This window comes from Neofelis nebulosa, chromosome 10 (assembly GCF_028018385.1).
Source record: "Neofelis nebulosa isolate mNeoNeb1 chromosome 10, mNeoNeb1.pri, whole genome shotgun sequence".
NCBI classification, from domain to species: Eukaryota; Metazoa; Chordata; class Mammalia; order Carnivora; family Felidae; genus Neofelis; species Neofelis nebulosa.
Window position 1 is genome coordinate 66,574,376 of NC_080791.1, and position 13,532 is coordinate 66,587,907.

At 36.9% G+C, this 13,532-nt stretch overlaps 1 protein-coding gene across 4 annotated transcripts in view; it reads right to left on the bottom strand.

Moving 5' to 3' along the window:
- SBF2 (SET binding factor 2) overlaps positions 1 to 13,532 on the bottom strand; it is a 484,561-nt gene that overhangs the window by 189,421 nt on the left and 281,608 nt on the right. For all 4 annotated transcript variants that reach the window (XM_058688209.1, XM_058688205.1, XM_058688206.1 and 1 more), the window contains exon 14: positions 3,266 to 3,470. In XM_058688209.1, the coding sequence (XP_058544192.1) occupies positions 3,266 to 3,470 (205 nt within the window). The remainder of the gene's footprint in view (positions 1 to 3,265; positions 3,471 to 13,532) is intronic.

A 13,532-nucleotide genomic window follows, 5' to 3' on the forward strand; every position in this document is an offset into this window, starting at 1 on the left:
AAAAGTAGCATTATTATTACTACATATGTAATATAACATTAATGTTAACAATGTGTAATTATTAAGCTTACTATGCAAATATACAATGACTATACGGTTATTCATTGATAATAAAACCACACTTACTTCCAGGTATGATAGAACAGTCTGTAGCAAACTAAAATTCCTACAGGAACAATTATAAAAGTCAGATAAAATGCAAAACGATCTATTTAAATGTATCAGATTGCTACAGAAGCACGAGGACTAGAGGACCTAAAATTCCAGAGAAGGAGAAAAAAGTTGGAGAGGTGAGTTAACACACACATCCAAATTTTCCCTAGGCGATCTACCAATTTTGGGTACAGATAGAAGACTACTGAGAATCCAGGCTTGAATCTGGCATATGGCTAGGCTGACCAAAAGTTTCTGGTGAAAGCTGAACTGACAAAAGTAGATGTGTGCCATGGTCTGTAGGTAAACCTCTAAAAGATCAGTAAGCAAATGTATAAATAAAAAGTTAACAGAGATAAATTATGGAATAAGAAAAATGGTTTATTAATCCAAAAGAAAGCAAGAAAGCAGGGGAAACATAAAACAGGAAGATTAAACAGAAAAAAAACAACCAATAAACTACATTAAGGCCATTACTATATCAGTAATTATATTTACATAAAGATAAATAGTATATTAAGTAATATAAGTAATATACTAAGATAGACTGGCTAAAAAAAAAAACCCCACCACATGCTGTTTACAAGAGGTATACATTTTTTTTTATCAGTATTTTTTTTTAATTTTTTTTTTTAACATTTTTTATTTTTTATTTTTTTTGAGACAGAGAGAGACAGATCATGAATGGGGGAGGGTCAGAGAGAGAGAGGGAGACACAGAATCTGAAACAGGCTCCAGGCTCTGAGCAGTCAGCACAGAGCCCGACGCGGGGCTCGAACCCACGGACCACAAGACCACGACCTGAGCCGAAGTCGGATGCCCAACCGACTGAGCCACCCAGGCGCCCCGAGGTATACATTTTTTTTATGTTTATTTGTTTTGAGAGAGAGAGAGAGAGGGTGAGCAGGGGAGGGGCAGAGAGAGAGAGGGAGACACAAAATCCGAAGCAGGCTCCAGGCTCTGAGCTGCCAGCACAGAACCCAACGTGGAGCTCAAACCCACAAGCTGAAGTGACCCGAGCTGAAGTCAGACACTCAACTGACTGAGCCACCCAGGTGCCCCTACCAGAGGCATATATTAAACATAAAGCCCTAGAAAATTTGAAAATAAAAGGATAAAAAAAGATAAACCATACAAACACTAAGCAAAGGAAAGCTGGCATAGCTATATAAATATCAAAGTATACTTTAAGGAAAGAAGTATTACTAGACACAAAGAGGAACATTTCATAATGATAAAGGGATCAATCACCAGGTTGCTATGATATATCAAATATATGTGGATCCAACAAATCATCTCCAAAATATATGAAGGAAAATATGGATAGAATTAAAATGAGAAATAGGTAAATTCTACTATTATCACAGGAGACTATAACACATTTCCCTCAACAGCTGAAGAAGAAGAGATAAAAATCAGTAAAGAAAGACAACCCACAGAATGGGAAAAAATATTTGCAAATTACGTATCTGATAAGGGACTTGTATACGAAATATATACAGAACTCTTATGAATCAATAATAAAGAGACCAGTAGCCCATTTAAAAATGGACAAAGGATCTAAATACACATTTCTCCAAAGAAGATATAAAGAATGGTAAATAAGTAGATGAAAAGATGCTCTATAACATCAGTGTATATAAAGAAATCAGAATGCCCCATACATTGCTAATGGGAATGTAAAATGGTGCAGCTGTTTTGGAAAACAGTCTGGCAGTTTCTAAAACTATTAAACATAGACTTACCATATGACCCAGAAATTCCACACCTAGTGATATACCTGAAAGAACTGAAAACATATATCCATGCAAAAACTTACACATGAATGCTCACAGCAGCATTCTGAAAACAGTAGTCAAAAAGTAGTCAAAAGTAGGCAAAAGTAGAAACAACCCAACCACCCACCTGTTGGTGAGTGGACAACAAAACGTAAATATATATACTTACATATACATATACATATACATATACATACACATATACACACACATACATGTATACATATATGTATATCTCCATACGATGGAATATTATTCAGGTATAAAAAGCAATGAAGTATTGTTACATGCTACATGGATGAACCTTGAAAATATTATGCTAAATGAAGTCAGTTACAAAAGATCATATACTGTATAATTCCATTTATATAAAATGTCCAGAATAGGTAAATCTATAAAGACAGAAAGATTATTGCCTAACGGTAGAGAGGAGTGGTTTTGGTGGAAAATGGGGAGTGACTACTAATGGGTATGGGTATTTCTATTTGGCATAATGAAAACAATCTGATATTATGTAGTGAAAATGGTTGCACAACTCTGTGGATATGCTAAAAACCACTGAATGGTGCACTTATTGAGTTTTATGGTGTGTGAAATATAACTCAATATAGCTGTTTTTTAAAAAGAGAAGATTCTTTTTTTTCAACATTTTTTTATTTATTTTTGGGACAGAGAGAGACAGAGCATGAATGGGGGAGGGGCAGAGAGAGAGGGAGACACAGAATCGGAAGCAGGCTCCAGGCTCCGAGCCATCAGCCCAGAGCCTGACGCGGGGCTCGAACTCACGGACCGCGAGATCGTGACCTGGCTGAAGTCGGCTGCTTTAACCGACTGCGCCACCCAGGCGCCCCTAAAAAGAGAAGATTCTATAGTATAGCAGTTACATTAATGGTTACTGTTTGTGAGAGACAGTGAATGGAACAGTGTTTCTGGGTGTTAACAATGCTCTAATTCTGGTTATACAAGTTTGTTTACTTTGTAAAAATTTGTCAAAATTTTTACAAAATTTTACAAAAATTCATCACTTTCATTTTTGTCTCTTCTATCTTGATAAAAGGTTTACTTTTATTTATTTTTTTTAAAATTTTTTAATGTTTTATTTATTTTTGAGACAGAGAGAGACAGAGCATGAACGGGGGAGGGGCAGAGAGAGAGGGAGACACAGAATCGGAAGCAGGCTCCAGGCTCCGAGCCATCAGCCCAGAGCCCGACGCTGGGCTCAAACTCACAGACCTCGAGATCGTGACCTGAGCCGAAGTCGGACGCCCAACCGACTGAGCCACCCAGGCGCCCAAAGGTTTACTTTTAAAACAAACAAAGAGACAGATACATACCAACAGGTGGACCTGCTGGCACAACACATTTCTTTTCCACTCGTGAAGCAGGAGGCGCATTCTGGTTCTTAGCAAGATTTTCCTGTATTAATTCCTGTACCCGAGTTTCATTAATTTTTGGGAAAGGCAGAATATGAACTCGCAAGTGGGATCCTTCTGTTGGGCGTGGAACTTTCTGGAATGCCATATGAGGGTTAGGATTCTCCTGCAATATCAAACAGGTAAAATTAGTCAGAAGTTGAAATACCAATGGCAGATTGCCAGGCAGAGAGTGGGAGCTCAAAGGGACAAAAACTGAAATCAGACAGATGAGTGATTATATATACATTCAGATACATGCCATAAAAGAGTACCAGAATCTTCTTAGGGGATCTATCAGCAGCATCTGATAATATAGCTGATCACTCAAACTCCTTTTCTATGAATACTTTCTCCATGTGGTTTCTAGGTCTTCTTGCTACATCTTTGTCTATTTTTTTATCTGCCTAATCTCTTAACTATGTAAAAACACCAGGGCTCAGACTTCGGGCCTCTTTTCTATCTACACTTATTTCCTTGGGGACAACTTCCATTCTCAATATTTCAACCATAAAAACACCAATGATCCATAAATTCTTTCCTCCAACTGAGCTTTCTCCTGAACGCCATATACATATATTCAACTGCCTGCGCAGAGTATTTCCATTTGGATTTAAAATAACTTCTTGAGTCACCTGGGTGGCTCAGTCGGTTAAGCATCTATCTGCCTTCGGCTCAGGTCATGATCTCATGGTTCGTGAGTTCAAGCCCCACATGGGGCTTTGCAATGACAGTGCAGAGCCTGCTTGGGATTCTCTCTCCCTCTCTCTCTGCCCTTCCCCTACTTGTGCTCTCTCCCTCTCTCTCTGAGTGAATAAACTTAAAAAATTAAAAAAAAAATAACTTCTTAAATAGACGTCCAAATGGCACAATTACTCTTCCCCTCCTCCAAATCTGCTTTCTATAGTCTTCTCCACTTCAGTAAATGGCATATTTATTTTTCCTCTCAGGTGAAATGCTTAGCTATCTGTAATCCCTTTCTCCAACACTCAATCATCCATTTCTCTGCAAACTTTTTTGGAATTTGCCTTTCAAATATGTTCGTAATCTGACCATTTTTCAACAACCCTATGGTTCAAGGCAACATCTCTATATTACCACAGAACAACAGTCTCCTGACTGGTCTCTCTGCTTCCATCCTCATTCCCTCCCTCCCTCTATTCTTAATACTGCAGACAGAGTGATCTAGTTAAAAGTATGTCAAACTATCACCTCAATACTCTGTTCATTCAAGTAGCTCTTTATCTTATTCAGAGTAAAATCCAAAGTTCCTAAAATAATTTACAAGGCCCCACAAGATCTGGCTTTCCTATAGGACTGTGTCCTGCTACTGTTTTCCTTCATTCTGCTCTAGCTACCCAGGCCTTCTTGTTCCAGCCTCAAGGCCTTTGCAGTTAACTGTTACTTCTGCCTATCCCCCTACAATTTCAACAGCATCCTTTATTCCTTCCTGCATTTCTTTGCTCAAATGCTACCTTTCTTGCAGGTATTTCTTTGCTCAAATGCTACCTTATCTAAAGTTATACGAATACACTCCTTATCCCTCTTATTATATTTTCCTCTTTAGCACTTACCATCTTCTCACATATTATAAATTTTATTTAACTTGCTTATTGTCTACCCTTCTCTTACTAAAATGAAGCTCCATGAGGGCCAACATTTCAGCCAATCAGAAAAATATTCTTTGCCCTCTGCTGTATACCTGTTGCATCTAGAAACTGCCTGGCACATAGCGGGCACCCTAAACTACTTCCCACTATTTCATAATAAGTGGGACACAATGTTGAACACATACTAGGATTGCAATAATTGAAGTAAATACATCAGCTAATATTTTCATAGATCCTTAGGGCTGGCATAAATTTTTATCTAGCCACCCAGTTAAGGAGGATTATATTTCAAACACCACAGGTAGAATGGAATTCATCTTTTAATAACGTTCTCTAGGGAAAGATGTTTTACTGCCATTCTTAGACCAATTCTAGCATTTATTATCCTTTGCAACCAGAAAATTCCCTTTTCTTCTTGAACCTGTTATTTGTGTTGTAGATTAAGCTCAATACTACTCTATACTTTCTCCAGACAGTTAAAATGGATATCAGTCATCATCTACTAGAGCTACTCCCCACAATTCTTTATGGTTATATGGTCCAGACCCAGATAAAGAAAAGGTTCAGCCATGGCAGATGACATAGGTAGCATATCTCAGAAACACAATAATAATTAATACTCTTTTAAGTGTAAAAAAGCCCGAGTTCTAGTTTTTGTTCGACTCATGTGTGACACTGGGAAAATAACTTTGCCTGAGGGACATCTTACAAGGTTCCTGAGAAGGTGAAATTAGTTATAAAATTTGTTCTTGCCAAAGTAACCCTTATATGCACTTTGTGTTTTCCCTTTGCATTGTTAGCAAAGGCAGGGGAAAATATATAAATAAATTCCTATGCCAAGTCTTCATGATCACCACTTTCTAAACTATATGCTGAAAAAATTGTTCTAAAATTATGCTTGGATTAACACCAACATCACTGGTCTATAGTTTCTGCAACTGTCCTTTTCAAAAGTAGTATGCTTGTTTTTCTTTAGTCACAATGACTAAATGCTTCTGTTCTTTAGTCACAATGTCTAAGATATCTTCTCGAAGTTACAAATATCAATTTTCTAAAACTCACTGGCAGATTTTTTTTTTCAGGCTGGAAAGGTAATTCATATGGATTTTGAGGTCAGAATCAGAATCATTTAAGTACAGTCTTCATTACTTCTGTTTCTATTTATACTTATTTTCTTTATAATAAAATAAAACTTAAAATATATTTTCCATGATGTAAATAATATTCATTGTAACAAATTTTAAAACATGGAAAAAATAGAATTAAAAAATACATCTTCTTAGTTATCTTTCCTAACTATATTTTATCTCTCTCTTACTATATATTCTTTTATCTTGTTCCAAAAATGACTTAAGGTCATTTAGAAAAATAAAGATACACATATTATTTCTACTTAAAATCCTGCAATGTATAAGTTCATCCTAAACCTTATATGGAAGAATAAAGATACAAAAATAGTCAAGGCAATTCTGAAGAAGATTAAGTGGAGAAGTCAAAGTTCCAAGATCTCAAAACTTACCTAAACCTATAATAATAAATCTAGTATGGCAACTGGTATTAGTGAAGGGTTAAAAAGGCTAATGGAATAAAGGCCCAGAAACAGGACTATGTGTAAAAACGTGATAGAGACAGGTGACACTACGATTCACAGGGAATGGTTGGACAATTCAATGAGACAGGTAGTACAACAAAGTATTTTTAGTGCCTGGTCTCTGATGTCAGACCTTCTGGGTTAAATTCCAGCTTAGCCACTTATTGGTAGTGTGACCTGGTACGGTGTCAATTCACTCACCACTTGTGTTTTAGTTTCCTCACCTGTAATCTAGATAATAGTACAGTACCTACTTCATAAGGTTCTTGAGAGGACAAAAGGAGTTGTTATAGGAAAACTTTTAGTGCCTGTATGCACTCACGTGTACACACACATACACATTTTCCCAGAAAATATGAAAGCTGTTTTCTAAAAATTTAGAGTACATTCATGTAAAAAATATTTATTCACTGCATATTCTATAGCATGACACCATACCTCTAAAACTCAAACCATGTCTTTCTTCCACGAATCCCATCATATCACCAGCTACTTACATTTTAACAACAACAACAAAAATCATAGTCAATAAGAGTTAAAACAGAAATAACTTATTAAAGAAAAGATATTGCTATTAGTCATCAGTAGTGTTATTCTTCTCATAAGCAATATGAAATATTATAAACCAAATCTATAGAATTAAGATTAAAAAGCATTTTTAGTCATTTTAAAACAAAGTTCAAAGATGAGGCTATCCTGCAGTTGTATAGACATTATACATAAAATTCGTATTATGGGATAAAGTTACAAAATTATAACATATTCAATTGTGTTCAGAAGATGCAAAAAAGGCTCATGCCTGTGAATCAAAGTGCTTGTTTTTTCTGGATGTTGTGTCTGTATACTGCTGCCCTCTAACGGGCACTGTGGTAAATATAAAGAAATACATTTGGTACTTTACACCCAATTTGGTCACATAATGGCTTTCAAGAAGACAGAAGAAATGAGAGGAAATTTAAGGCTCACTGAACTCTGCATATTCTTAGAAACATCTGCTCTTACTTGGAACTTCAGCTGCATTTGGACTGTTCCCTTGAAGATTACTGAGCTCATTAAAAACCGCAGCCTAATTTTGTTGTTGAATATCCTTGTGGAAACAAGGAAATTCATTATTTTCAATAGAAGAAAGAAGCTGCCAAATTTTCATCTTTGATTGCAGAGAAATGCAAATATAAATTAATAACCAAGAATTCAGGCCACTAAACACTATGGTGAACATGGTAAAAATTTTGTTCAAGGCAGCCAAGATGAACTGCTCACAAAAGCCAGCAAAATGTACTATTGTTTAGAGGGAATTTTAAAATTAGATAATGGTTTTCAAGAAATGGGCTCTGTAATCCTGCTTTGAGAATGTATGATAGTAATGGGAGGTACAATGATTTTCTCAGACTTGAAAAAATGACACACATACCATCTGGTCTGGAAACATGGATTTTTCTTTTTTTTTTTTTTTGGCAAGCAAAATGAGAATATGCCTAGGGCTTATGGAAAACAAGGCTGAGAATGCACTTCGAATAAAAGCAAAGCAAGCAAAATAAAACAAAAAGCCCAAACCCTACTGGAAATACAAAGTAGGCAACATTGGGGAAAACAATTTCTTCCTACACGTTGGTCTCAGCAGTGAATGACAAATTGATGTGACCTTGTTGGTGGCTACCAAGTTTCCCATATTAATTTAGGTATTTAATAATTATTTAATGTGCACCAATTATTATAGAGCCACGTGGGAGAGCAAGTTACACAAAACCTTCCGAACACAGCTGAAATCAATACTATCACTGGACTAAGTCATTAAACACTGACAAAATATAACTGGACTTTTTAGGGTTGCCTAGTTGTGCATACAATAATGATGAAAGGAAACATTCTCAACTTTCCATCCTTACAGGACTTTCAATGATCACCCAGATGAATTAAAGCTGCATCCTTAACACAAATAAGTTTGGTGTATGACTTTAATACCTAATATGCTGATTCCCCTAATCCAGGGTTTCTGTACCATGGCAATTTTAACATTTTGAGCTAGATATTTCTTTGTTTGGATGGGGAAGTAGTGGGTGTCTTGTAAATTTGTAAATTGTAAGATGTTTAGAAGCATCCCTAGCATCTGCCTACCAGATGCCACTAGGACACCCTCCTCAGCTGTGACAAACAGAAATGCCTCCAGATGTTGCCAAATTTCTGGAAGGGAGGGGTTACCCCTGCTGAGAACCACTGCTCTAATTCATAATTCTAGATGGAAGTTTCATATTCTAAGACAAGTACTCTTTTCACAAGTGCCAAGAGAGGACGCATCAACTAGGTAAGAGACCCATACTTTCGCTCACCTGCTGACATGCAAATTAAAACTATAAGATACCACCACAAACCTATGAGAATGGCTAAAAACAAAATAAGACCAAACAAACAAACAAACAAACCTGAGGATACAAATGTTGGTAAAGATGCAGAACAAATGTAACTCATATATATCTGGTGGGAATGCAAAATGGTATAGACTTTTGGGAAAATAGTCTGGCAGTTTATTATAAAGTTTACATTTTGTTACCATATATCCCAGCATCCTACTTCTAAATATTTACCCAAGAGAAGTGAAAATTTATGTTCACACAAAACCTGTGCAAATGTTCTACTGGTTTTGTTCATAATTGCCACAATTGCCCTTCAGTTGGTTAATAGATAAACAAAAGTGTGAGGTATCCATGCAATGGAATACTACTCAACAATGAAAAGGAATAAACAACTGATCTATGCAGCATAAAGGAATCTGAAATGCAGTATGCTAAGTGAAAGAAACCAAATTCAAAAAGCTACATACTGACATTACAGAAAAGGCAAAAACTAAAGAGACAGAAAACAGATCAGTTATTAAGAGTTTGAGGTGGTACAAGGAAGTGATTATAACAAGGAAAGGAATTTAGGGGGGTTGTCAAAAATGTTCTGTGTTCTTATTGTAGTGGTGATGGATTATACAGCTTCATTCATTTGTTAATATCTACAGTACATTTTGATGTTTTTTTTTTAATATTTATTTTTGAGACAGAGCATGAGCAGGGGAGGGGCAGAGAGAGAGGGAGACACAGAATCTGAAGCAGGCTCCAGGCTCTGAGCTGTCAGCACAGAGCCCAATGCAGAGCTTGAACTCACGGACTGTGAGATCATGGCCTGAGCCGAAGTTGGATGCTTAACCGACTGAGCCACCCAGGGGCCCCTAGAGTACATTTTAAAAAAGGTACATATTACTACATGTAAATTATCTCACAGTAAACGTGACTTAAAAATGAACAAATAGATCAGATAAGATAAGGGAGAAGTCTGATTTTTATGCTTTGGGGATCTCATTTCATCACAATAATCTAAGTAAGCTGTTTATGTTTTGACTTTTTAAGACTAAAGATGATCACAGTATTTTACATCCTTCCTATAACAACAACAAAATCCTTTTATTCACAGTTGGCAAAGAGATAATAACATCAGTGTAGATTAAATTTGCATGGTAGTGAAATTAACTTTATGTTGAAATGTAAAGGGTATAGACTTTATGTGATTTATAATGGATATTCCTGTATTTGGACTTTGTTCTCCCATTAGGATTTTAAAACTTATTCACTGCAATGCTAGGCAATGAAACATCCATGAGGCACAAATAGAAATCTCATATTATTCTATAAGAAGGTCCAAGTCTTCTCATTTTTCCTTTAACTTTTAAGAAAACTATCAAACAAATTATACAGTCTAGCAAATATTTATATACCATTGCAGATGCAAAACAAATTAGAAAAACTGCACTATGTAAAACAGTAAAATACATATCCAACTGATTCCTTGGTGCCTTGGAATGGAGGTTTTCTAAATTTCTTGTCTTGGCCTATCTTAATATTCTCATTTTGTGTACAGTCAGTGGTCCTTTGTTAGTATATATGAGAATCACAGAGATAGGGCCAGTAAGTAGATAAATGTGCTGTCATATAGACATGGAAGATTCTGAAAGCCAAAGTGAGCAGACCCAGATCCAGTATTATCAATTGGGAATGGAAAGAAAAGCTGTATAGTGAATGGCCAATAATCTTCATGGTATAAACCTTGCCAATGCTTACACAATTTGTCTCTAATGGAGTTATTCCCTTCCTTCTCCTTCATGTCTCCTTCCCATTCCTGTCCTCTACCTAAGTCACCAAATTATTTCCTTAATTAAGAAGCTCCAGAAAGTTAAAAGAGCACCCAAACACTGTTACAATCCATCCTACTCATGTCTCCTCATATTCTCACACACCAAAAAGCAATACAAGGGAGTAGTGAGAAGAAACAGAAATTGAGGTTCGTTTTTGAGGTACTTCAAAGGGAAATGAAGCAGAGAGAGTAGGCACACATACCAGACTTCACTGCAACAAAGTATTTACAAACATCTAAGTGGAATCACCAGGTCTCAATTCTAACCCAATAATAAGGAAACAGTCAAATTATATGGTTGGTTCTTGCTGACCAAAAGGGAATTTAGAATGTGATAAAAAAAAAAAAACAACTGACTAGTTAAAAATAGAACCATCTGGATTATTTTCCTTGCATTGAGACCATCCTTCCTCCCTCCCCTCAACTTCCTGCATGACCCAAGAAAGTAACTTTACCATCATACTCTGCCTTTTAACTTTGTAACATATTTACTTCAGGAATGTTGGGACCATGTGGAGTTTAGAATCTTACAACTAGACAGAATCTCAGAAAGTCTGAGGACCATCCACGGGGATATTCTGAAATTCTCACTCATCACGTAGATATATCCTCTTTCAAAGGATACTATGGGAATCATGTACCTAGAAAATGCCTGGTGCTAGCAGACACTTAATAAATACATACTGAAAGAATGGAATGGATCAATTAAATGGAATAGGATTAGATTGGGGGAGAAAAGCTCAATAAGGGCTCAAGAAATGCAGAGTACATTTGAAGGGTGATTTCCATCTCTGACCTAGTCATACAAGTCCCTCATGATGATCACTTTAAAAGTACTGTTTTTAAAGGATAGGTGTTGATGTGGGGGAACAAAAGCAAAAAGAAAACAATTAAATTTCCTTAGTACTAACAGCCCATTGACAAGTTCTTGAAACAGGCAGAGTGACCTTCCTCTAGGAACTCAGCTGCCTCCATGCTGACACTTTGCTAAGGGCAAAAGGCAATCTTACCCTGACCCCTCAGGATCCTGTGAGTCTACCTCAAACATATAGAAATTCCTTTGGAAGCTTCCTTTATCTCTATCCACCAAGATGTATATTGGCAATCATACTCGAAGCATAAGGCCTACTGATACACATCTGAAAGATCTCATGACTGAGTTTTTACTAAACAGTAATAAATGACATTTTCTTAACAATAGCTAGCCCCCAACAGGGTCCTGGAAACCTTGTTTTCAAAATTCCTTGGAGGCTTGTGCTATCCCTAACCCCCTCCCAACCTAAAAGTATATAATCAGTCACCTGTCACAACCTCAGTGCAGCTCTTTCTGTCCATGGGTCCTATTGTTCCCGTGCTTTTATAAAAACACCTTTTTGCACCAAAGATGTTTCAAGAATTCCTTCTTGGCCCTTGGCTCTGCACCCCACCACCCAAACCACATCAGCCGTTGTCTGTGTTTTCCATTTACCTTTAATAATGTATAAAAATTAGCTGCTTGTGCCCACCCTGCACTGGTCCCTCGCAGACTGGGAGTGCTCCAGGATGGGGAGTACTGGTGCTGGGGCCTTACCCCCAGGGCGGCAGTGGGCAGGAGCCTGCAGCTGGAGCACTGGGAAAGATTTGGAGCACAAAAGGACAGATTTCCTCTCTTGCGGGAATAAGACGCTCTACTGGACACCCATGCCTCAGTGTGTTTACTCAAAAAAAAAAAAAAAAAAAAATGGTTTCATCACCCAGCAAGCAGAAATCACCATCTCTGCATTGGTCAAGAACATGGATGCCAACATGGATATTGTCTACAAGGATATGGTCACCAAGATGCAGCAGATCACTGTTCAGCAAAATAATGTCCCAGACTTCTAATGTGAAAAAAGATATGATTATTTTGGAGAACAGTGAGTTTTCAGCCCTCAGAGCAGAAATAGAGAAAATAAACCTTGAACTACATTGGTTAAAACAACCAAGTAACGGATGAAGTGATCAAAGTCTGAACAGATAACCAAATTAGGCTTCGTTCCAGAAAAGAGCAGAGTGAAAGAAATGTGTTCGCTGAAATGAAAGGAAGCTGCTGGAAATGAGGACAGAGATGGTGACACTGCATGCCCAGCAAGATAGAGCTGTCACCAAGACAGGCAGGAAGATAGACACTGAGGTCACCAGCCTCAAAACCATGCTGGACATCGCAGAAGCTTGGTAACATTAAATATTTAGCAGGGTCTGGATTTACCTAATAGTAGCTCTGGGATTTTATTGCCTGTGGATATAATAAAGTGTCTATTTTAAGAGAAAAAAAAGAATGTATAATTATTACTTATTTTATTGCAGTTTTCAGTCTTGTGTCAGCTGAGTACAAGCTATGTATCATAAAATTTAAGTTCTAGGATGGCAAGAAGGGAAATTACTTTGTTTTTGCATCAAAGTGACTTGGCACACTCCCTTACATACACACTGTGTACTCAGTCATGTAATAGAGACAAACCTGTGTCAGAACCCCAGCTCTGGTCACTTACAGGCTACAAAATTCTGCAGTTCTGGAATAGTCTTGTAAAGATCTAAGAAATAAACATTCAATTATTCAAGGGATCAGTTCCAAAATCTCAAACACTGATTTCCATTTGATGTTTTGCTATTTTTTGAAATCCATCAATAAATCACTCCTAGTAGCCAAGAAAAAAGACTTTCTACCTTTGGTTTCCCACATATCAACAACTGCCCTATTTATCTCACAGGGTCATTTCCAAGATCAAATGAGAAAGTATGTTAAAGTGCTTTAAAATGACAAAGTATAAAGTCAGTCATTGAAAATATTACTATTTTT